The sequence below is a fragment of the Aquarana catesbeiana genome, linkage group LG09 (assembly GCF_042186555.1).
Source record: "Aquarana catesbeiana isolate 2022-GZ linkage group LG09, ASM4218655v1, whole genome shotgun sequence".
NCBI lineage: Eukaryota > Metazoa > Chordata > Amphibia > Anura > Ranidae > Aquarana > Aquarana catesbeiana.
This window is the reverse complement of record NC_133332.1, coordinates 158,031,754-158,055,146: the sequence shown is the minus strand read 5'-3', so window position 1 is coordinate 158,055,146 and position 23,393 is coordinate 158,031,754. Positions and strand designations below refer to the sequence as shown.

The 23,393-nt window shown below is 39.9% G+C and overlaps 1 protein-coding gene across 1 annotated transcript in view; it reads left to right on the top strand.

The window, feature by feature from the left end:
- Positions 1 to 23,393, top strand: part of IL1RAPL2 (interleukin 1 receptor accessory protein like 2) — a 1,633,909-nt gene that overhangs the window by 1,050,063 nt on the left and 560,453 nt on the right. Inside the window, exon 6 of the mRNA XM_073599302.1 lies at positions 16,246 to 16,320. Coding sequence (XP_073455403.1) covers positions 16,246 to 16,320 — 75 coding nt within the window. The remainder of the gene's footprint in view (positions 1 to 16,245; positions 16,321 to 23,393) is intronic.

The following is a 23,393-nucleotide window of genomic DNA, read 5'->3' as shown; positions in this document are numbered from 1 at the left end:
CTGCACCTAGAAATGTAATCTTCTGCATACAATTTTACAACATTAAGAAGCACCTCATGCATAAAGCAAGAGCTCTAGGCACCCTTCCAGGTCCTTATACCTCTTTACAACTATTTGTTGACCTCTGTCAACACACTCTGCAGCGGTGCAGACAGCTCAATACAATCACAAAAGGCCTAAGCAATCACCTCATCCAATACCAGTGGGCTGCCTTGGCTAAACAACTAATAACATACAAGGGTTCCAAGCATAGTGTTTCCTCTCTCCAGGAAAGACTACGCCTCCTATCCGACTGGAACATCATTCCTGCCAATGCTACTGTCTCTCCAATGGAACACAGCCGTGAACTGGAGCATCCTGCTGCACCATTTCCTCAACGCAGCACCCAAGTGCGACCGCAGCTATAAACAGTCCCGGGAAATCCCCTCCAAATGTAGAATTCTCCTGTGAAGGGCCTAAGTCAGCCTTGAACTCTATACCCCATTACTACTCTTCCTTGGTACATGTTGTACCATTTGTAAGGGAAGAGATCTAAGACCTAGAAGCTTACGTTGCTCAATTTTGCCTTTTTTGTTCCTATTGCCACTATTACGTTCTCACCACCTGGTTGCCTATATCCAGTATCTTCTTGCAAACTTTTTCACCTTTCTTATTTTTTCGATTGCTGCACAGAACTCCATGTCTACCTACAACCAATTGGCTTCCAATACTAACTAAGCAAACAGTCGCTTAACTCCTATACCCACTGCTACTTCACAAGGAACCACTACACTATGACCATCAAGCTCCTCTCACTTAACACCAAGGGTCTCAATCACCCAGCCAAAAGAGCATCCCTATGGAAATTGGCCACGCAAAACCAATGAGATACACTGTACGTGCAGGAAACTAACTTCCAGGACTCTCGCTCTCCTACATGTACCAAAAAAACTTCTCCCACATCTTCAAATCCTCTGCTCCGGTGAAGAAGAAAGGGGTACTCATCGCTATTCACAACTCTCTACCCTTCCAACTACAATAGTGCATATCAGACTCTGAGGGCCACTATAATCCTGCGCTGCACCATAAGAAATGTTCCACGTACTATAATATCTGTTTATGCTACAAATGTCCATCAGCTTTGCCTTTTCCGTAAACTTCACAAAAAGATGACTACAATTCAGCAAGGAGCAATTAGATGGTGCGATGACTTTAACACTACTCCTGACCCCCTCTTGGACTCCTCTTCAATCACTACTAGGGACTCCTCTTGAATCACTACTACCTGCTTTAAACTCCCTTCTACCTTCCTTCCAGCTCTTCGATGTATGGAGATGCCAACATGTGGAAGAAAGAGACTACACCTACTACTCATGCCGCAACTCCTACTCGAGGATAGACCTCTATTTCACAGATCAATGGACCCTCCAAAAAGTGTCATCATCATCTATCCTCCCCAGAACATAGTCGGACCATTCCCCAACATGCATAACCATAGAGGACTGTAAAACATCGACCTCGACCTACTTATGGTGCCTAAACACCTGTATCCTACAATCAACCCAATTTGTGGACTCTCGTTGCACCAAACTTGACATTTTTTTTGTAACTAATAAGAATTCAGTGGAAGACCCCACCACACTATGGGTTGCACATAAAGCTTTTATGCAAGGCCTCTTCATTCAGATGGGGGCTACAGAAAAGAAGATGAAGAAGCAGCGCCTTGACTCTCTTCTTGTTGAGATTCAGAACACTGACTCTCTTAACAAATCCCTGCCACCCGTTGACCTTAAATCTAAACTAATCAAACTTGGTCTCGAACTAAGATCCCTACTCTTAGAAAATTTTGATCAGCAACAAAAACGTCTTAAAATGCACTTTTATGTTAGTGGAAACAAACCGGGGAAACTTCTTGCCCGCTATGTCCAAGGACGCCACACTAAAACTTCTATACCATTTCTCTACCACTCCATGACTAAATACAAGATACAATATCCTCAAGCCATAGCTTAGCAATTTAATTTAACACAATCACGCACCCTGACATTGCCTCTATGCAGAACTTCTTAAACTCAGTCCACCTTCCACACCTCTCCCCAGACCAACTTAAAGACCTTAATACCCCATTTTCCATCTTTGAATTGGACAACACCATGAAATCCCTTCCAAAAAACAAAGCTCCTGGTCCAGATGGCTTCGTAGGGGAATATTGTCAAAAATTCAAATCCATTCTACTAGAACACATCACTGCTGTGTTTAACACAGCTGCTTCTTCAGCTTCATTCCCACAAGAAATTCTAAAAGTACTGATCATTACAATACCGAAGCCAGGGAAAGATCCTACCATTCCCCAAAACTTCCAACCCATCTCTCTACTCAACCATGACACTAAACTACATGCTAAATTAGTAGCTAATAGACTAGTTGACATGTTGCGATGTAAAAATCGAAATCCTTCTATATATCCAATGACACGAGACAAGGATGCCCCCTATCCCCTCTCATCTTCAATCTGGTTATGGAACCCTTAGCTGAACAAATTAGAAGTCACCCAGATATCTCCGGTATTAAAATAGGCCACGCAGAGCATCAGTTCAGTATCTTAATATAAGGTAAACGCATCCACATCTGTATCATCCTTATATAGAGCCAACTATATCCCCTTCTTAGACAATCTCCCTAAGGACCTAGAAAAGCTCACTAAACTTACAATTTCTGGGTCGGGCAAACTTGCAGCGTTTAAAATGTTACACATACCACAGTTTCTATATCTATTTAAAACACTACCTATCCCAATTCCACAATCATTCTTTACCTCCCTATAATCTATACTAGGTTGATTAGTATGGCAAAAAAAAGACCCAGGTTACCCCCAAATCACCTGATTAAACATCGAAAGGCGGAATAGGATATATCTGCTTCAAAGACTACTACATAGCCTCCATTCTAGCACAACTAAAATCATGGTTTATTCTCAACCCATCATGTCTATGGCGTAATATCGAATCTATACAGGTTCTGGGGCACTGATTAAAAAGTTGACTCCTGAGCACCCCCATTCTTAAACAGAAAAACACAATTCTCTCCCTCTTCAATTCTTGCCACCAAAAAAGCATTTGATTATTTTATATCAAACGCTCCACAGGGTCCAACCCCAACAAACTCTCTTTACCAATATCCGCACTGTCACTGATAATCCCTCCCCTATCCATAAAGACATGGGAAGAAAAAGCCACATTGCTAATATCGGATCTCTACACAGATGATCTCCTTATCCCATTTCCCTCACTACAAAAATCCTTCTCCCTATCAAAAAAAGAATACTTTAAATACACCCAAATAACCCATTGCCTAATACGCAATCCCCTCCTCCACAAATCTGTGTACAAAAAAGTATACACATACCTCACATCCAATGCCCAGACTACCAAAGTTATCACTCTCTTCTATAACCTCCTACAAGACAAAGTAACCTTCAAAAAATTGCCCCTATGATCAAATGGGAAAAAGACACATTTAGTAACCTACAATGGGAACAGCCATTTCATCTTGACTTCAACTACCAAAATCTTCCAACTTGTGGAATCTCATGTTCACATACAAATTAAGATGGTACATCACCCCCACACAAATCCACATCTTTGAACCTTCCACATCACCCCTGTGCCAAAGAGATTGTGGAATGATTGGAAACCTACTCCGCTTACTATGATTGCAACATTCTGGAAGGCTACCTTCCAGCTAATATCTGATGTAATGAACACCTTGCTTCCTCTTTCCCCAGAGCTAGCGCTGCTCAATATTAGAATTGATGACTATCCTCATAACCTATGTTACACAATAGTACATATTCTTCTAGCTGCTAAACTTGCCTTAGTCCGCCACTGGAGATCCCCAGACCACATACTCTTGAGTGAAGTGATCCACTTGATGCATATATAAATGTATGTGAAGGCCATATGCAGCGTGCAAATAAACAGTGGGCACTCTGGATGGATTGGTACACTCAAATGTATCATAGCCCCACCTGAACCACTCCCTTCTTAGAAACATCTTAGAAAGACTGGAAATATCACAACACTGTTATGTAATGTATGAAATAGAAATTGGTTAAAGGAGAACCGCAGTAGATGGTGTTGTCTCCCCCCTGGAAACAGTTTGACCCCAATGGGGTGTCCAGGAGTGAATACAATACCTGTCATCATACTTGTCGACAGAACTTAGTAGTATTTCCGCTGTTTATTGTTCGTTCATTTATGCTTGATTTTTTTTTCCCCTAACCTGTCATGTATATACTCTAGATGATCCTTTTCAACATATCATATTGTATGACAATCAATGCCTCTTGTTTGTTTTTCTTGATAAAACTCAATAAAAACTATTGGAAATAAAAAGTACGGCTGCTTAGCAAAAAAATCACTGCATAATCTCAAATGACCCCCTTCAAAATAGGGTACGACTAACCAGTAATTTAAAATCTACAACTTATTTTGCAAATGTTCTTGTGTAGAAAATGTCCAGGTGTTTTACTATTTATGGATATCCTACTTTCCTTTTAATAGCAGGCTTACATGTCATTTACTCTGCATATTTTGCTGTTTGTATCGTATTGAAATATTTGCTGTATAGCATTTTTCTAATGGTCAGTTAAAAAGAGAAGTGTTTAGTACACACACATGTAAAAATAACTTGAATAAAGAATTCAAAAATACCTCTGACACTACAGAGCACTATGTTAACAGATGTTCAGTGTCAATCAAAATCACTTGAACACACTGCATGCTTTTATTTCCTCCTAGATATATGCAACATTTTACCTCCAGCGCATCAGTCCACATATGATTATCCCTGTGTTTTTTCTCCTTTCCTTGAGGACAGAACATTAAGGCAAAACTAATCTTTTTTTTTTCTTTCCACTGCCAGATTTTTATAAAGGGAAAACAGAAGACCTGTGATTATTCTGACAACATGCCCACTAAAATTAAGCTTGAACTCTGACTTTTCCTGGACAACGTTAGAGCAGACTGTCCTAAAACTGTCATGACATTGGAGTTGTACTTACAAATTTGTGCCAAGATCTGTTCTTGGTTGACTCGCCATCAATGTGCCAAATTACCATTTTAATAGGTTTGAAAAAGCATGCTGCTTTTTTAGATCTCTAAGAGAGAAATCATGCAACTGTCCATGACTAGGACACTAGATACACCCGCGTTTTGCCTAAAGATTAGGTCTTGTTGTGTTAAAAAGATTTATTAACTTTAACAGGTTAACATGATGTAGATATCTTTATTATTTTTATGTTTATTTTTCCAGATGTGTTTAGTTGCATGGGTAAGATGTGCCCTGCAATTTAAAAGTTCATGTCTAAAATATATGAAAATACTGTTTGTAATTCCATATTAGTTTTTCACCTGAGTTATCAGTCACATTGTGCCATCAGTTATCACAGAGCTGACTATACATTAAATATTTGTATTATTTCTGTAGCTAATATTGACCCAGGAAGCTCTCAGAGGCATCTTCTTTTTATTAATCTTCAGGACAGGAATGACATTTCCTTCCTGCCCTAATGTTTGTTTTTTTGCTTAAAGTGGAGGTCCGTCCCTAAAAAAATAAAGTATAAAAGCCAGCAGCTACACATACTGCAGCTGCTGGCTTTTAATAATAGGACACCTCCCTGTCCTGGAGTCCAGCGATGTCAGCACTGCAGCTGATGTTTCCATCAGCTGTCGGGTGCTGCCGCTGCAATTACAGGAAAGGGAACCCAGCAGTGTAGCCTTATGGCTTCATGCCGGGAACCCTACTGCGCATGCGCAATCCCCGCTTTTCTCTCCTACTGGCCCAGCGACAGGGGGGGGGCCTGCAGTGATGTTATGTGCCACGGCGCAGACTCCTGGAAATGGAAACAGGATACCTGTCAAAGACAAGTATCCTGTCCCCCCTCCCCTCGAAAGGTGCCAATTGTGGCATCGGAGTGAGAGAGGAGATAAATGAGCGGAAGTTCCACTTTTGGGTGAAACTCCACTTTAAGCAGTTTTTGTGTCAGTGGCCTTTCTTCTTAACACTGAGAGCTTGTGAGTTGGTGAGCTGAGGTACAAATTTACATTTTGTGTAATCCATACTTCTTGGAAAATATTATCAAACGGCTGTAAGGATCAAATCAAGGATGTAAGGATTAATCATCTTTAAAATTTTACCATCCACTGCAAGAAAGGCATGTTAAGTACAAATAATGGTTTGAAGTGCAAAACACTTTAGGACCTATTGTCTTGAGTCCTTCTAGCCAGGATTTTAGGGGCTCCCTGTTTCCACAGTGTAACCAAAAGTAACATATAGACCCACTAAGGCTGGCATGTTTAATTGTGGGGCTGTAAAGTGGCTCAATTAACTGCATAAAATTAACATAAAAATACTGTGGGAGTGTGTGTGTGTGTGTGTAATATATATATTTATATATATATATATATATATATATATATATATATATATATATATATATATATATATATATATATATATATATATACACATACATACACAGCGGGTAAAATAAGTATTGAAGAACGTCAACATTTTTCTAGGTAAATATATTTCTAAAGGTGCTGTTGAAATGAAATGTTTACCACATGTCGGTAACAACCCATGGAATCCATACATGCAAAGAAACCAAAAACAAATAAGTTCAGAAATGAAGTTATGAGTAATAAAATAGAGTAACACAAGAAAAAGTATTGAACACACGAACTGAAATGTATTTAATACTTGGTAAAAAATCCTTTGTTGGTAATGACAGCTTCAAGACGCCTCCTGTATGGAGAAACTAGTTGCATTGCTCAGGTGTGATTTTGGCCCATTCTTCCTGTCACAGATCAGCTGCGGAGCTGATCTGTGTCTCACCTTTACTGCTGTAGGCCGGCTGGCAACTGTTGTTCCACTAGCTTGTGTTCAGCTCTGCCGGCCTCACCTGTTGCTTAATATATGATTCCTTCCTGCTACTTCCTGTTCAGCCCCTCATGTGCTTCTCTATTGAAATCCCTCTCAGGCTAGTTCTGGTTGCTTGAGCAACATTTGTTTCTGAGCTCCCTTCGTGTAACCTGCCTTAACCTGACCTCTCGTGAACTGATCTCTTGTGTACCGACTCGGCTAGTTCTGATTACGTTGTCTGCAGCCCTCCCTGACCTTGGCTCACTATCCGGCTCTCCTTTGCTTCATCCATCCATCCTTGTCTGACAGTGTCTTCTGGTACCTCCCTAGCGAGCGGGGTGAACCCGGGGGTCATGACCTGGGGTCAGCACGCAGCTAAGCCCAAACCCTTGTGAGGGGGTCCCTGGCAGAATACCGGCTGGCCCTTAGACTCCATGCCCCGGGGGTTCCCGTGTCACCTGCTTGCCTGTGGGCTCACTTTAAGTAGTACCGTGACACTTCCACACAAGCAGTCTTCAAATCTTGAAGGTTCCATGAACCTCTTCCATGAACTCTGATCTTTAGTTCTTTCCATAGATTTTCTAATGGATTCATGTCAGGTGATTGGCTGGGCTATTCTAGTAGCTTTATTTTCTTTTTTTGAAACCAATTGAAAGTTTCCTTGGCTTTGAGTTTGTGATCATTGTCTTGCTGTAATCTCCACCCTCGTTTCATCTTCATCATCCTGGTAGATGGCAGCAGATTTTTATCAAGAATGTCTTGGTACATTTTTCCATTCATCCCTCCTTCAATGATAGTACCGTTTGCTGAAAAACAGCCCCACACCATGATATTCCCACCTCCAAACTTCACTGTTGGTATGGGGGTGTTTTGGGGGTGATGTGCACTGCCATTTGACTTCCAAACATGGTGTGTATTATGGCATCCAAAGAGTTCAATTTTGGTCTCATCTGACCAGACTATATTCTCCCAATATTTCACAGGCTTGTCTAAACATTGTGCAGCAAACTTTAAATGAGCTTCAATATTTTCTTCAGCAATGGAGTCTTGCGTGGTGAGCGTGCATGTACAGATCAAGGCAATTGAGTGCATTACTTTTTGTTTTCTTTGAAACAATTGTACCTGCTAATTCCTGGTCTTTCTGAAGCTGTTCACAAATGGTCCTTGGCTCTTGGACAACTCTTTTGATAATTATTTTTCACTTCTCTGTCAGAAATCTTGCGAGGAGCACCTGGTCATGGCCAGTTTATAGTGAAATTATGTTCTTTCCACTTCCGGATTATGGCCCCAACAGTGCTCACTGGAACATTCAGAAGTTTAGAAATGATTCTGTAACCAATGCCATCAGTATGTTTTGGAACAATAAGATTGCAAAGGTCTTGAGAGAGCTCTTTGCTTTTACCCATCATATGATGTTTATTGTGTGATACCTTGGTAATGAGACACCTTTTTATAGGTCATCAGTTGAGACTAAACCAGCTGATATTATTTTGCACTGACAAGGGGCAGGATTGCTTTCTAATTACTGATAGATTTCAGCTGGTGTCTTGGCTTTCCATTCCTTTTTGCACCTCCCTTTCTTCATGTGTTCAATAATTTTTTCCTGTTTCATTCCATTTTATTACACATAACTTTGTTTCTGAACCTATTTGTTTTGGTTTCTATGTATGTTTGGATTGCATGGGCTGTTACCGACATGTGGTGAAAATTTCATGTCAATAGCACCTTTAGAAATATACTTACCGAGAAAAATGGTGACATGTGCAATACTTATTTTACCTGCTGTGTGTGTGTGTATATATATATATATATATATATATATATATACACATATATATATATATATATATATATATATATATATATATATATATATAATTACTGTGCAAAAGTATTAGGCAGGTGTGAAAAAATGCTGTAAATTTCAGAAATAGAAGGGTTAATAGTTTATTTTTATCAATTAAATAATAGAAAGTAAATGAATAGAAGAGAAATCCAAATCAAATCAATATTTGGTGTGACCTCCCTTTGCTTTCAAAACAGCATTAATTCTTCTAGGCACACTTGCACGCAGTTTTTAAAGGAACTCAGCAGGTAGGTTGTTCCAGACATCTTGGAGAACTAACTACAGATCTTCTGTGGATGTAGGCTGCCTCAAATCCTTCCGTGTTCTCATGTAATCCCAGACTCAATGATGTTGAGATCAGGGCTCTGTGGGGGCCAAGCCATCACTTTCAGGACTCCTTGTTCTTCTTTTTGATGAAGATAGTTCTTAATGACATTGGCTGTATGTTTGAGGTCATTGTCCTGCTGCAGAATACATTTGGGACTAATTACATGCCTCACTGATGGTATGGCATGATGGATAAGCATCTGCCTGCATTTCTCAGCATTGAGGACACCATTGATCCTGACTAAATTCCTAACACCATTGGCATAAATGCAGCCCCAAACTTGCAAAGAACCTCCCCCATGCTTCACTGTTGCCTGCAGACACTCATTGTACCACTTTGCAGCCCTTTGGTGAGCAAACAGCCTCCGGCTATGGCCAAATATTTTACATTTTGACTCATCAATCCAGAGCACCTGCTTCCATTTTTCTGCACCCCATTTCCTATGTTTTTATTCATTCATCGTTTCTACATCAGAGGTATGACTTTTTGGCTGCAATTCTTCCATGAAGACCTCTTCTGGCTCATGGCACTCATGGACATCTTCTGATGTCAAGGAGAAGTAGGCATGATGTTTCTCATCTGCTACAGTTTCTTTGGCTGATCACTGCATCTACGGTCCTCAACGTTGCCCATTTCTTTGTGCTTCTTCAAATGGCTTGAGCAGTACATCTTGAAATCCCAGTCTGCTTTGAAATCTTTGAGAGAACTTGCAGATGCAGTATACTGTAACTACCTTGTGTCTTGTTGCTGTGCTCAGTCTTTCCATAGTGTATGACCTGTGACATGAAACGGTCTTCAACAACCTCACCTTAGTAGCAGAGTTTGACTGTTCCTCGCCCAATTTTAAGGCTCCTACACAGCTGTATCTGTTTCAGTTAATGACTGTGTTTCCACCTACATATGAAATGGATGATCATCAGCACCTGCTTGGTATAATTGGTTAATCATACACCTGACTCTAATTCTACAAAATTTGAGAGTGCTTGCACACTCACAGTGCCCGGGCGTCGGCAGTAAAGCGGTGCTATTTTTAGTGCCGCTTCACCATCGTTTTAGCAGCGCTATTCGGCTGCTAGCGGGGTGGTTTTAACCCCTGCTAGCGGCCGAAAAAGGGTTAAATCCGCCCGCAAAACGCCGCTTTATCGGCGCTTTGCCGGCGGTATGGCAGCACTGCCCCATTGATTTCAATGGGCAGGAGCAGTGGAGGAGTGGTATATATATATATATAGGTATATCTACATTTAAACATACTTTTTTTTATATTGCGTAGCGTGACAAAGTGTTAGACCCATTCTCAGTGTCCACATTAGGAGAGATGTGTCTGACAGGTTTGAAATGTTGCCTGTATGCCAGTTGAAGAGATTAATTTCTTACTCTGTCTGCCATCTGTCTAATAAACAGAAAGTTATTTAAATGTTTCTAATGGGGACATGGACAGCAATAAAATACTCACAAAGGCTGTAAACGTTCATTACTCCATCCTATCAAAAAAAAGTGCGCTTTTATACTGATTTCTAGAATAGAGGGCAGAGGTGAGCAGACAAATTATTCTATTTCATTGGCTATCTTTTAGTAGATCTGTGCATAGAAGACTAGGCACGATCCTCAAGTCTATAAACACAAATATTTGCATAGTTCCAGTTTTTTCCTATTTTATCCAAAATATATTTCTTAAAAATACTAAACCATAGATTATTTTAATATAAAAGTATTTACTGGTAGTGACCTTTTTAAAGTCAGTGAAGGTACAGGTTTATGTAAAAAATTATGGAATGTTTGTTTCCATGAATAATTTTTTTTTATCACAAATGGAAAATAGTCCAAACTTCTGCAAATAGCGCGAATAGCTCATAAACATATTTCAGAAGCTTAACGCAATAGATAATGTGGCAAACCCTAGGCAAGTCCACTATTTGACAGAGTGCCTATAGCTCTATGACATTGTGTAGGTCTACATAGCAGTGTGTGACATCTGGTGCTTGTGACTTTGAGCAATGCCTCAGGTCTTGCTATCAGTACTGACTGTCCTGTTGTTGCTGACACTTTCCATAGCCAGTAAAACAATTCTCTCTGACAGGATAGCAAAGCCTAAAAATAACACTGCAGCATTATATACTCAAAGAGTTTCAGTCTAGATACTAAATAGTAATTTTTCTCTAGTAAACTGTCATTAAGGTAATTCTAGTGCTTGTACAATTGACACATATATATATGTATGTATATATATATATATATATATATATATATATATATATATATGTATATATATACATGTTAGCAAAGTGAAGCAAATCAGAATGATGCTGATATTGCCTAATGTTACATAGTATGCCCTTAGCAACAGTTATCTCAATGATATACTGAGGTTGATTTACTAAAGCGATTGAGATTTTTCACATAATTAATGTGCAGATGAATTAAGTAACAGGCATTTTTTTAACATGATTAGCTAATTGAAGTGAATATTATATTTTTCAATTTGTGCGCATATTGTCAACTTCCTTAGCAAGTTATTCTTAATGTGTTACCTCCTTGTAAAAGCATATATTGCTTAGAATTGTTATTGCTTTCTCTTACGGTGTTACAAGTTCATATTTGCAGACCCTTCTGATGTTTCCAGCAATATGGGGTTAGTAAAATTTCAGGGCAGCAGCACTAGAAAGCTAGTTTATATCAGTGCATCCCAGCTTGCAACCATCGATCCTGGATGGTACTTATCTGACAAAAAAACACTGCTTGAGACATAGTCAGAAAGAACAGACAGTTAACCCCACAAGGCCAGCTAAAAATGAGCTGGTACCAAGACTATAAACATTACAGTATTAGCATATTCTGAACATGCAGTAAACACACTTTAATTAAAACAAGTCACCATTCACCCCTCTAACTGCAGGCAATGTGGGAAAATCATCTTTAAAACTCATAACAGAACCACTAAAATCACAGCTTCCTTTTCCTATACTTTCTATGGAGAGAAGAAACTTGACAACCTGCCAGCCTTCTATTGTAAATATATAAAAGGTGTTTCTAAACTGTGGAAAGCTGACTGAAACCGAACAGTTGAGTTCTGTTGTAAATTTTGAGGATGAATTTTTTAAAAAGCTTCTACTTCCTGTTAAGAATATGTAAATTTTATATTTATATATATATATATATATATATATATATATATATATATATATATATATATATAGTCTGGGCACAGGTGCACTTTATTTGTAAAGCCTAGTTCACATGGGCTTTAGCTTGCATAAGTAAACAGTGTGTATAACAAGCTTTCACAAAGTATTTGCAAAGTTTACAGCAAACATCATGCAGCTCTGTTAAAGCTTTTAAAGCAATCTTCAATTCCAGTTTGAAGATGGTAAACATAGAGCTAAACAGATACGCTGGCTATCACTTTAAACAGCTATTATCAGGCTTTAGTTAGCTTCGGCAATGCTTAAAACTTTATTAAAGCTTGGTTTGATGTGATATAAGTTCATAAAATCATATCTATTTTAAGAGAAATCTCTGTGGTGTGGCCTATTTTAATAATCAATGGGAAATTATAGTGTATTTTTAGTGAGCCGATACAGTATTTTAAGTAATTCATGCAGTTTTGACCTTAAAGCGGAGTTCCACTTGTTTTTTAGTTTATTAAAAGTCAGCAGCTACAAAAAGTGTAGCTGCTGACTTTTAATAAACAGACACTCACTTGTCCCACGGTCTAGCGATGAGGCTGCGCTGAGCCTTGCTCCTCTCCCCCTCCTCCCCACGGCGCTATCATAGCAGCTCTGGGCACCCAGCCGTGACAGCTTGTGGCTTCACGGCCGGGTGCACACTGCGCATGCGCGAGTCATACTGCGCTCTGCTAGTGGCCAGGCAATCTTCTGGAACCTGTGATGTGTACCAGAAGATTGCAGAGAGGGAGGGGCTGCCTAGGGGAAGAGGAGGAGTCACCTAGGCAGCCAAGAGAGGGAAGCAGGAAGTGGGACAGGAAGTCCCTCTCAAAACCAAGTACCCACTCCCCCCAAAAAAAATTACATGCCAAATGTGGCATGTAAGGGGGCGAGGAGTGTTTAAAGAGTAAGTTCCACTTTTGGGTGGAACTTCGATTTAAAGTCTATTTTTACCATTTTAAAAGCCTGCCTCACATACATGCATTGAAAGACATGACAGAAAAGCTCAATCATTTTGTATTGTTGCAAAACTGGAAGCAGGCCCAGCATACAAAATAACAAAAATGGTTGTAAGCCCCCCCATGTATTTGTATGTGTATTTGTAGTAGTGTGCTGTTATGTGCTCTGTAGATACCTTGATATGCTATTGAAGATGAATGGCACCTAAATGCATTGTGCTTTGTGCTTTTATGCTTTACTTTGCATGTTTAGGAGATGTTACTCATCCAAGTGACTTCCTTAGTTCACATAAGGTTGTAAATGATTGGGTAGGTTTATTATATTCCTCTAAATTGAGAAAACCACTTGGAGGAGTTAATGTCCTCAACATTAATAATCAAGTTCTGATGATTGTGATTAACCACCACTAGTAATTACGGTCAGGGGCGGATCCAGGGGGGGCAACGGGGCAATTCCTCCCCCCAAGAAAATAATGAGCGGGTGAGCCGGTGGGTGACTGAGCAGGCCGACGGGTGAGAGATTGGACAGGCAGGCTGGTGAGTGAACAATCATGCCGGCGGGCGGTCAGGTTGGTGAGCGGGCTGGCATGTGACTGAGCGAGCAGGCAGGTGTTCTGTCAGGAAGCCGCTACCCATCTGAATATGCGGCTGAAGGGACGTTACATTGCGGCCATCTTGGTACACCCGCACTTGTCCACAGTAAGTCTAATGTTATAAGCCGGCAAGTGAGCATCTTTATACACCCACCGGAGTCTTGCTTTACACAGTTATTTTTAACAGTAAACTCAATTTATATTTCACTAAATAAAGTTTACTGTTAATAATAACTGTGAAAAGCAAGACTCCGGTGGGTGTATAAAAATGTCCGCCTGCCGACTTCTAACTCTAGGCTTACTGCGGACAAGTGGGGGTGTACCAAGATGGCCACGATGCAACATCACTTTGGTTGCATATTCTGATGAGTAGCGGTTTTCTGACATCATCTCTCACCCTGCATCACCGCAGCTCAGCTTCTAACAGAACACCGCCATCACTGTGCAGGCGCGGGCAGCAGAGAGTTTACATTATCTCTCACTGCCCACCCTCACTCTGGGACACAGCCACTGGCAAGTGACAATCCACATCTTGTGGCAGGCAACATTGGTAAGTGACAATCCACATCTGGTGGCAGGGGATGTGGCAAGTGATATGGCAAGTGACAATCCACATTTGGTGGCAGCCAACGGTGGCAAGTGACAGGCTGCATTTGGTGGCAGGCGACGGTAGCAAGTGACACACTCAGGGCTCCCACTGATTCTGCATTATTGTGATTTGAACTATTTAACTTCATATTATGTAATACCAGAAATAATGCGCTTGAATCATCCTGACACCATATCAACCATGGTGCTATGATAATTGAAGCGCCAACACCAGCCATTGCCCCGACAAATTGCCCGCAAAATTTTCTGGCAGTGCCCCTTCTGAGACTAGACTCTGGACCCGCCCCTGATTACGGTAGGTGTCAAAGCCCAATTTGAGTGTTATACCCATTTTTTCTTTATAGCTTGTACCACCATATCATATGGTTTTTAACCAATATCTACTAGGAAATGCCTTAAAACATATTTTTCTCTTAGAGTACATGTGCTTCCTGCCTTCCTACTCCAGAGCTCTTTGTTGGCATAGATGAGTAATGGCCACATGCCTCATCATAAGTATCCTCATGAACACCTATAATATGTAGCAAGGGAGTGGGTGTGTCTGAACAGGTCTGATTACAGTATACACTAAGTTACATGGTCAAAAAAACTACATGGCTTCAGTTGTGCGTCAAATCACACATACACAGTATCTCACAAAAGTGAGTGCACCCCTCACATTTTTGTAAATATTTTATTATATCTTTTCATGTGACAACACTGAAGAAATTACACTTTGCTACAATGTAAAGTAGTGATTGTACAGCTTGTATAACAGTGTAAATTTGCTGTCCCCTCAAAATAACTCAACACACAGCCATTAATGTCTAAACCGCTGGCAACAAAAGTGAGTACACCCCTAAGTGAAAATGTCCAAATTGGGCCCAATTAGCCATTTTCCCTCCTTGGTGTCATGTGACTCGTTAGTGTTACAAGGTCTCAGGTGTGAATGGGGAGCAGGTGTGTTAAATTTGGTGTTATCGCTCTCTCATACTGGTCACTGGAAGTTATACATGGCACCTCAAGGCAAAGAACTCTCTGAGGATCTGAAAAAAAAGAATTGTTGCTCTACATAAAGATGGCGTAGGCCAGGGGTCTTCAAACTGCGGCCCTCCAGGTGTTCAGGAACACAGTATATTCTTTGGGTACAGCGTTGCATGACAGTGCAATTTTCAGTGCAATTTTCAGTTAAAGTTACACAGTGCCGCAAAAAATGGCCTGGTCATGAAGGGGGGGTTAAATCTTCCAGAGGTCAAGTGGTCAAGGTCATAAATTGTCGCAGTGTAATTTACATTTCCTACAGATAGTACTGTGGCAAGACTAAGTACAGACATGTGCAGAGACTTTGGTGACTAAAAATAAATAGTGTAACTATGCTGCTAAACAGCGTGACATTGTAAAGAACAAGCATGCTTGCCTGATATATACCCTTTTCCCCAAAAAAAATCACATTTAAACTATTAAAGAGGACAAACACTTCATAAATGTCTTAATGTTTACTTATTGCCTGCACTGGTCTCAAACATTATATTGTTCTGTTGTAGATCAAACATCATGTATAGCAGGCTTCAACCATGTGTTTTGATCTCCTGTGTAAAATTTTAGGAGTTGAATTTTGACCTAGACCACGTCTTTCTTAAATTTATTGTAAATGCACCTGTCAGACTGACCTATCTATATTCACTGGGATTGAAAATTCACTGTTTAATATATTCTGTATAGATAGTCTCAGTCAATGCAGGCAGACTTTATGATGATGTTTACACTGTATCAAGTGTAGCAAAATGAAATGCCTTGCATGATAGAATGTTTCCTATCCTGTAATTTGTCTCTGAGTTCCATTACAGTCTTCTGTTTTCTCTTCTAGCTTTACTGACAGCGAAGCCTCCTAAACCATTGTTCCCTGTGGAGAACCAGCCAAGTGTTATAGATGTCCAGCTGGGTAAGTCCCCTTCTGGGAATAATAGATTCTAAACTTCCACTCCATTAACAGATGGGAAAAATTGCACGTAGGAAGGGAAGGTTTATTGCCACAGTTATTACATGCAAATCAATTTGCTACTTCCCATTTATAATGCTTGAGTATATTGTAGCAGCCATTTAAGTGTATGGGTTTGCTTAGTGGCAGCGAATGTTAATGTTAATTGGTTAGGCTGCATATTAAATACAGTATATGCAATGTTTGCATTTATGTTTTATGTTGGAAGATTAAAAGGAATTTATTAAATACCAGCTGTACTAACTTATACTTTGGAATTACTGCTAATGTCCTTTCTCCTGAACACTGATGGGGCTGACTGCTATTAGCAAAAACAGCTTTATCAATTTATTTTTCTTGTATATCGTTATGTATGGCCATTTGAATTTTAAACAGATCATTTTGACTAAGTAACAAAAGGCCTGTATCAAATGTGGTAAAAATTGATTATTTTTAATGGTACACACTTGAGAGGTACTTTAACCTCCCTAGCGGTAATCCTGAGTGTGACTCGGCGTGAATTTTCACTAGCAAAAGCGGTAACCCCGAGCCACACTCGGGATTGCATCACAGGATCCAGGCAAAGTTACTTACTTTATCCCCAGGATCCTGCGATGTCCTCCTGCTGTGTGCCCGATCTGTGTCCTCCGCTCGATTTATCACAGTCCGGGCTCCGTTCCTTGGGAGTGTCGCTACGCACGGGAACGGAGCCCGGCGCCAAATTCAAAAAGTGAAAAACACACTATACATACCATACACTGTAATCTTACAGATTATATTACTGTATCAAATTATTTCACCTCCCTTTTGTCCCTAGTGCTTTGTCCAGTGCCCTGCATGCAGTTTTATATTATATATACTGTTCTTTCTGCCTGTAAACTTGAATGTCCATAGCAACCAAAAAGGGTCCCTTTACATCAAATGTGGTTTTAGACCAGCTAGAAAAAAGCGATAATAAATTACAATCACTTGCAGAATTGAGCGATAGTGATTTGTGGGGATATTCTTCGTCAAACACTGAAAGTAACGACAGCGACAATTCTGCAACTAAGCATACATTTTGTTATTATTTGTTATAATTATTTATAGTTATTTATTATATTATAATTTATGATTTTGTGTTTCAAACTTTATAATACCTGGGATGTCTACTAGACTCTTGTTTGGACAGATTTAAGTGTGTTATTACTAAGAATTACAGGCCTACAATATAATACACCACATTTCTATGCAAAACAATGAACAGCTTTCAGCATCAAAAATCTGACATAATCATACCGCCAGGGAGGTTAATGTTGATAATTTCATTTTCATTAATGTATTGTCTTTACTTATCACTTTGTTTTCTAAAGATGATTTGTTTTCAATAGGATGATGCACCACATTAATCTATCAATAGATAGCGAGGCTGACTAAAACCCAGAACTTTTAGTAGTTTGTACAAATGGTCCAACTAATGAAAGATTTATTCTTTGATTTCTGTAGTGCGACATTTGGTTTTTCTCAGCCATAGATATTCTGAAAAACTGACCGCAACCCAGCTGTCTAGCTTCTTGCACAAGCTATACATGTATGGAGTTATTTAGTAGCAAATTGTGATAAATACCAACCTCCCCATTATAATATATTAGAAAATAAATTCATATTGACTTCACTGTGGTTTTTATGAAGGCCATTACTTGGGTTTCAGAAAAGTTTTGCTGGCATATAGTGCCATTAGTGACTGTGAAAAGAGGAGAAAAGTTATTTTCTGTGCAATATCATTGCACAGAACAGGTAAGTATTACTTTTTTTTTTTTACTAAAAATGTGCCTTTAATATCACTTTAAAGTGATATTAAAGACTTTTTTTTAAAAATGACAAATATTTCCTACTCATCTGCTCTGTGCAGTGGTCTTTCACAGAGCAGCCCTGATACATCTCCCCTTCAAGTCCCTCGCCGACACTCTTGGCCCCTCCCCCCTGTCGAGTGCTCCCCACAGCAAACAGCTTGCAGTTTAGTTCCCAAGCTGCAGCTCTGTGTGTCCATTCACACACACAGCTGTGGCTCGGCCCTGTCCTCTCTCTCCCTTCATTGGTTCACTGACTGTATCTCAGCCAATGAGGAAGAAGAGTCTCTGGAGAGCCAGGGCTCTCGTGCACATCATTGGTTTAATATGGGGCTCAGGTAAGGAGGGGCTAAGGAGGCTGCTGCAGAGGAGGTTTTTTTACTTTATGCATAGAATGCATGAAGGTAAAAAACTTTGAGCCTTTTGAACCACTTTAAACCTCCCATACACCATAACTCAAAATTGTCGAAAGTTAAGTATATTTATAGTCCAAAAATGATTGATTCATTTCCAGTATGTATTTCAGCTATTTCTGGCCTAATCATGTTGGTCAGAATGATCTTGAAGTTTTAAAATTTACTTTGTGCAGATCCCCACACATTTGCTTCTTAAGATTCTGTGACATGTATTCACTATGCCTTGTGAGTAGGTGCTGCTGTGTCACATTTCACAGAGTCTGCCTTTTGAACTACAGAGCTGCTGAGAGGAGGATTTTTGCACTGCACAGTCAGTACAGGAATCACTGCTTGCAGGAAGCAAGATATCATTCCTTAGAAATTGACCACAAGCAAAGTAATAGCTGTAAAGCTTGCAGGGAATCCCAGAAGTTGTGGAAAGAGATGGTTAGCAGACAGGCAGCGCTCACAAAATGAGAATTTTTAAGTAAGCTTCTATTGGATTGTCAACTATTAACTATAACTATAACTATTGTTTGTACTGTTATTACAATGCTGATGTTATAAAATTAAAGTGTATGCTGTGATCATAGAACCCCTTTTAAAGTGGAACTAAAGTGAAACTAAAATGAAAAAAAATTGCGAGCGGGCAAACTCTGTATTGCAGAAGAGATGTGCTTTGTCTCCTCTGTAATAAAACAAACGTATCTGCCTGTTCACAATATCCATATGTATGTGCAGGGAGCAGCTCAGTGTACATTCTCAGCACATCTTGGTGCCGCGATGAATGAACTCGAGTGTACATGTGTGGAAGTTATGTCATTTCCTGCCAGACAATCAGGATGGCTAAAGAACCAACACCCAGAAGAAGCCAAGGAGAAGATATCTGGCTTGGTAAGAGGGAGAGTATTTTCATAGTTTAGTTCTGCTATAAAGCATTTTTCTTTTTTTTATCTTTTTTTTTTTTTTTGTTGTCTTATACATTCTATTTAATTTTATTCTTCTGGTTAAATTTTTCCAGTTTTATTTGTGACTAACTTTTTTTGACTATATCTTTAGATTTGCTTATAATTTTGACGTGCAGTCTTTACCGAATAAAACCTACTGATGCATTTTTTTTATCATATATTAAAATTCCCAGAATTTTGGTAGGTTTTTAATTCTGTAGGCCTTGATCAAACCTTTTGCAGCCATTCTCAAGGACTTATTGAGTTTCTTATATATTTTTCTTGAAACTTTATACTCTATTATGACTTTATTTTTCCTGTTACTAAAAATGTGGGAATAACAGAAGCTTTGGATGAGGCCTGTCTGCGCAGTGCATTGGGAATCTTTTTAGACGCAAGTGGGTTAGAAGCCTTTTCTTCAAGTGACAGTTTTTATCTGACATTTTACGGAATTTCCATTTAAGATTGGAAGAACTTGTCATTTTTGGTGTCTAGAGAGTCCAGTTCACAGCTGAAAAAGTCAGCATTGTACTTGCGAGCTGTAGGCTGTTTGTACAGGGTCTGCTCTAGCAAATTAGCACTTCTACAGGGAGTCCATAACACAATTTTGCCTGTGGCACCAAACAAGACATGTGCTGGTCAAGGAGTAGTATTTGTGTTCTTTAATCTGTCAGGACCAAGCAATAGGGAGAAAACTAATAGGACATGATGTAATCCACAAGAGAATTGTATCCACTATAACAGTGGTTCTCAACTCCAGTCCTCGGGACCCACCAACAGGCCAGGTTTGCAAGACAGCTGCAATACATCACAGGTGCTGCTCAGTGATTGCAGTATTCTAGTCTGCAACTCCCCAAGGTAATACTTAAAATCTGGCCTGTTGGTGGGTCCCAAGGACTGGAGTTGAGAACCACTGCACTATAAGATGTATCTAAATACGCAGTTGAAATATATTACAGCTGTTTTACCTGCAAAAGGATTATTGTCTAAATAATCCATATATATATATATATATATATATATATATATATATATATATATATATACAGCCCTGCCAAACAGTACATCAGGTTAGTGACTTGACTTTTCTCCACTGCGTTTAAGTAATGCAGCATAGTCACCTCCCTGCCCCAAGCCTATGATTGAACAATGAAGAAAGTCATTAACTCTGTTTGCTCTGTCTTTCTGCCAACATGTTTCTTGTCGGCACTGGTATAGCAGAGCCCGACTGGCTCCAACTATTTCCCTTCCCTCTCTTGTTCTGATTTCTACTGTACAGGGGACTACAAGAGGCTGGGATTGGATCAACAGCTTATGCTGGTTACATTAAAATACATAGTGATTTTTAATTAATACAAAACAGCAATAATTGGCATTTTTTGTGACACAAGGATATATGGTCTATTGTGGTTAGATTTAGCAAACTTTTTGCACTGCTTCTGTCAAGGTTTCTGTCTCTTGTCACATGATTTGTTGCTGTCAAACTCCCTTCCCATGCTGTGTTATTGGTGGAAGGCTGTATTGGGATCAGAGAAAAAGGCAGGGCAGTACATAAACAAGGGACCACATCTTGCTTTGATTTGTTTCAGGCTCAGAAGATATGAATACATACAACGTATCTAGTGAGGCACAGAAGATGCATTGTAGGATTACATTTAAATACATTCATTAGTTACAGTATATTATGTTTTTTTTTTAATGTATGAATAAATGCACTGGAGCGTACCTTTTTAAACTACTGGTGCTAAGGCAGTTGAATCACATTATTGAGTTCCAGCATTTCTGGATATTTAGATGTACACAGAGCATGTAAAACTGATAATTCTGGAGGTTGTGTTAGCAGTTGTTGTGTAGAAAAAGACAATAAATGATTTATGTTGTGATTTTAAAGGGGGAAACCTAAAAAGTGGTCTGCCTGATCACACTCCTTTGAGAAGATTAAGGTTTCATGAGGCCACTGAGCATCAAACCCCAGTGCATGAGGTTCTGGTGCTTAGCTGCGGTAGGAGGGCAAAGGTGCACTTTCTAGTCCCGCTGCTGGCAGCTTGCCAAACTCTGAGAGTCTGAGAGCTGCTGCAGGTAAACCATGCACCAGTGGTATGTACATTAGAACAGTATGCATCCAGGGATGAATTCTGGTAATGAAAGCTGTCTGCATTCTGGGCATTCATCCCTGGGCCCATACTGCCCTGAAGAGAAGTACCACTGAGTGCACCTCCCTGCCACATCTAGCCATAGCAGCTGACAGACTCTCATAGAGGCAGTGGGCAGCAGGGCTGGAAAGTGACTGTGCCCTCAAGTTGTAGCCAAATGCGGGAGCCTCAGTCATCTGGGCTAAATGCCCATTGTGCATGAGATCTAACCCTTCCTGTCAGGATAGGAAGAAAATCTCTGCACTGGGAACACAGAGGAAAACAAAGACACATAAGTAGAAAAAGTAAGTGTTCAAACATCTGATGATGTTTTTATTACTGTACATGCCTTACTGTCCCATGACCACTAAGCCACAGCCCCCATTTTATTCATGGGAGTCCCAGGGACAGGTAATGAGGGAAAGTATTTTCAGTGGAATCACAGGCAGACCTGAGAGATATTTAACTCTTCACCCCCTGCCCCAAAGTACCCCCCATGTTGAGGACATGTAGCCTGGCATTTTCAGGAGGGGGGCACTCGCTGGTTCCCCCCCCCCTTTCCTGGCCTGCCAAGCTAGGCTGCATGCTCGGATAAGGGCCTGGTATGGATTTTGGGGGTGGACCCCACAACATTTAATAAAAAAAAAAAAAAATTGGTGTGGGGTTCCCCTTAAAATCCATACTGGACCTGAAGTGTCTAGTATGGATTGGGGGACCCCCAGGTAGTTTTTTCTTTAAGTTTTTTAATTCCAGCATTCTTCTTAAGGATGCAGCAGCCGCCCGCTCCTTAATAAATGGCTATTTGCAGTTTGTTAGGGGGGGGGGGGAGACAAAACGCATAAAAAAATGCATGCAAAAATGCATAAAAAATGCGCGTTCAAAAATGCAAAAACGCGCCAGAAAACCGCATCAACCGCAGCTGCATAGTTGTGATCCTAGCCTAAGTGATATTGTGTTGCAGGAGTTATTTCATTTCCTATATATTTTAAAGCCAAAATAATTATAATCATTTCCAGTTTACTCAATAAAAATCTTAAAACACCTAGAGGTCTATTTGTAAATGTTTTTACACAAGATTCACAAAACTTTTACCCAAGATTGACAAATTTTTATTTACACGTAATGGGGAAAACATATAAATCCTTGAGGAAAGATGTGCAAATCTTGGACTAAATTTTTTTTAATAGACCACTAAGTGTTACTGTACACATTTCAGTCTTCATTTGACCCATTTATTACAACACTAAAATTAGATTTCTTCATTGTCAATAGAATAATTAAGTAATTCTAGGACATATAGGGTAAACTGTCGCCTTAAGGAGGTTTGGACCCTGGCACACAAAAAATCAGTTATCCCAACCCTGAATAACCCCACTGTTATGCCTCAGTATTTTGCACTTGTCCTAGGATGCTTTTTTCTCAGTTCTCTTGCTCTCCGTCCTTTGTGGATGTTTTTTCTCTTCAATCAAAATGTTGATTATACTACTTGAGCTGGTCTTTATATAGCAGATATCTATATCAACCAATCCTCCATGAGACAGTACCTGGACTCTGCTGCTGGATGAAGGCCTGTCTGGAATGTGACACCAGGCTCTGCTTATGGTACTTCCTAGACCCTTGTGCACTGTGTAAGATGCAGGGTGCTTTACAGGCCCAGAGTTGCGGCACAATTACAGAAGACTCATTTGTGATGATATGCCCATAGTTGGGTTGCCACATCATCCCTTTAATCCA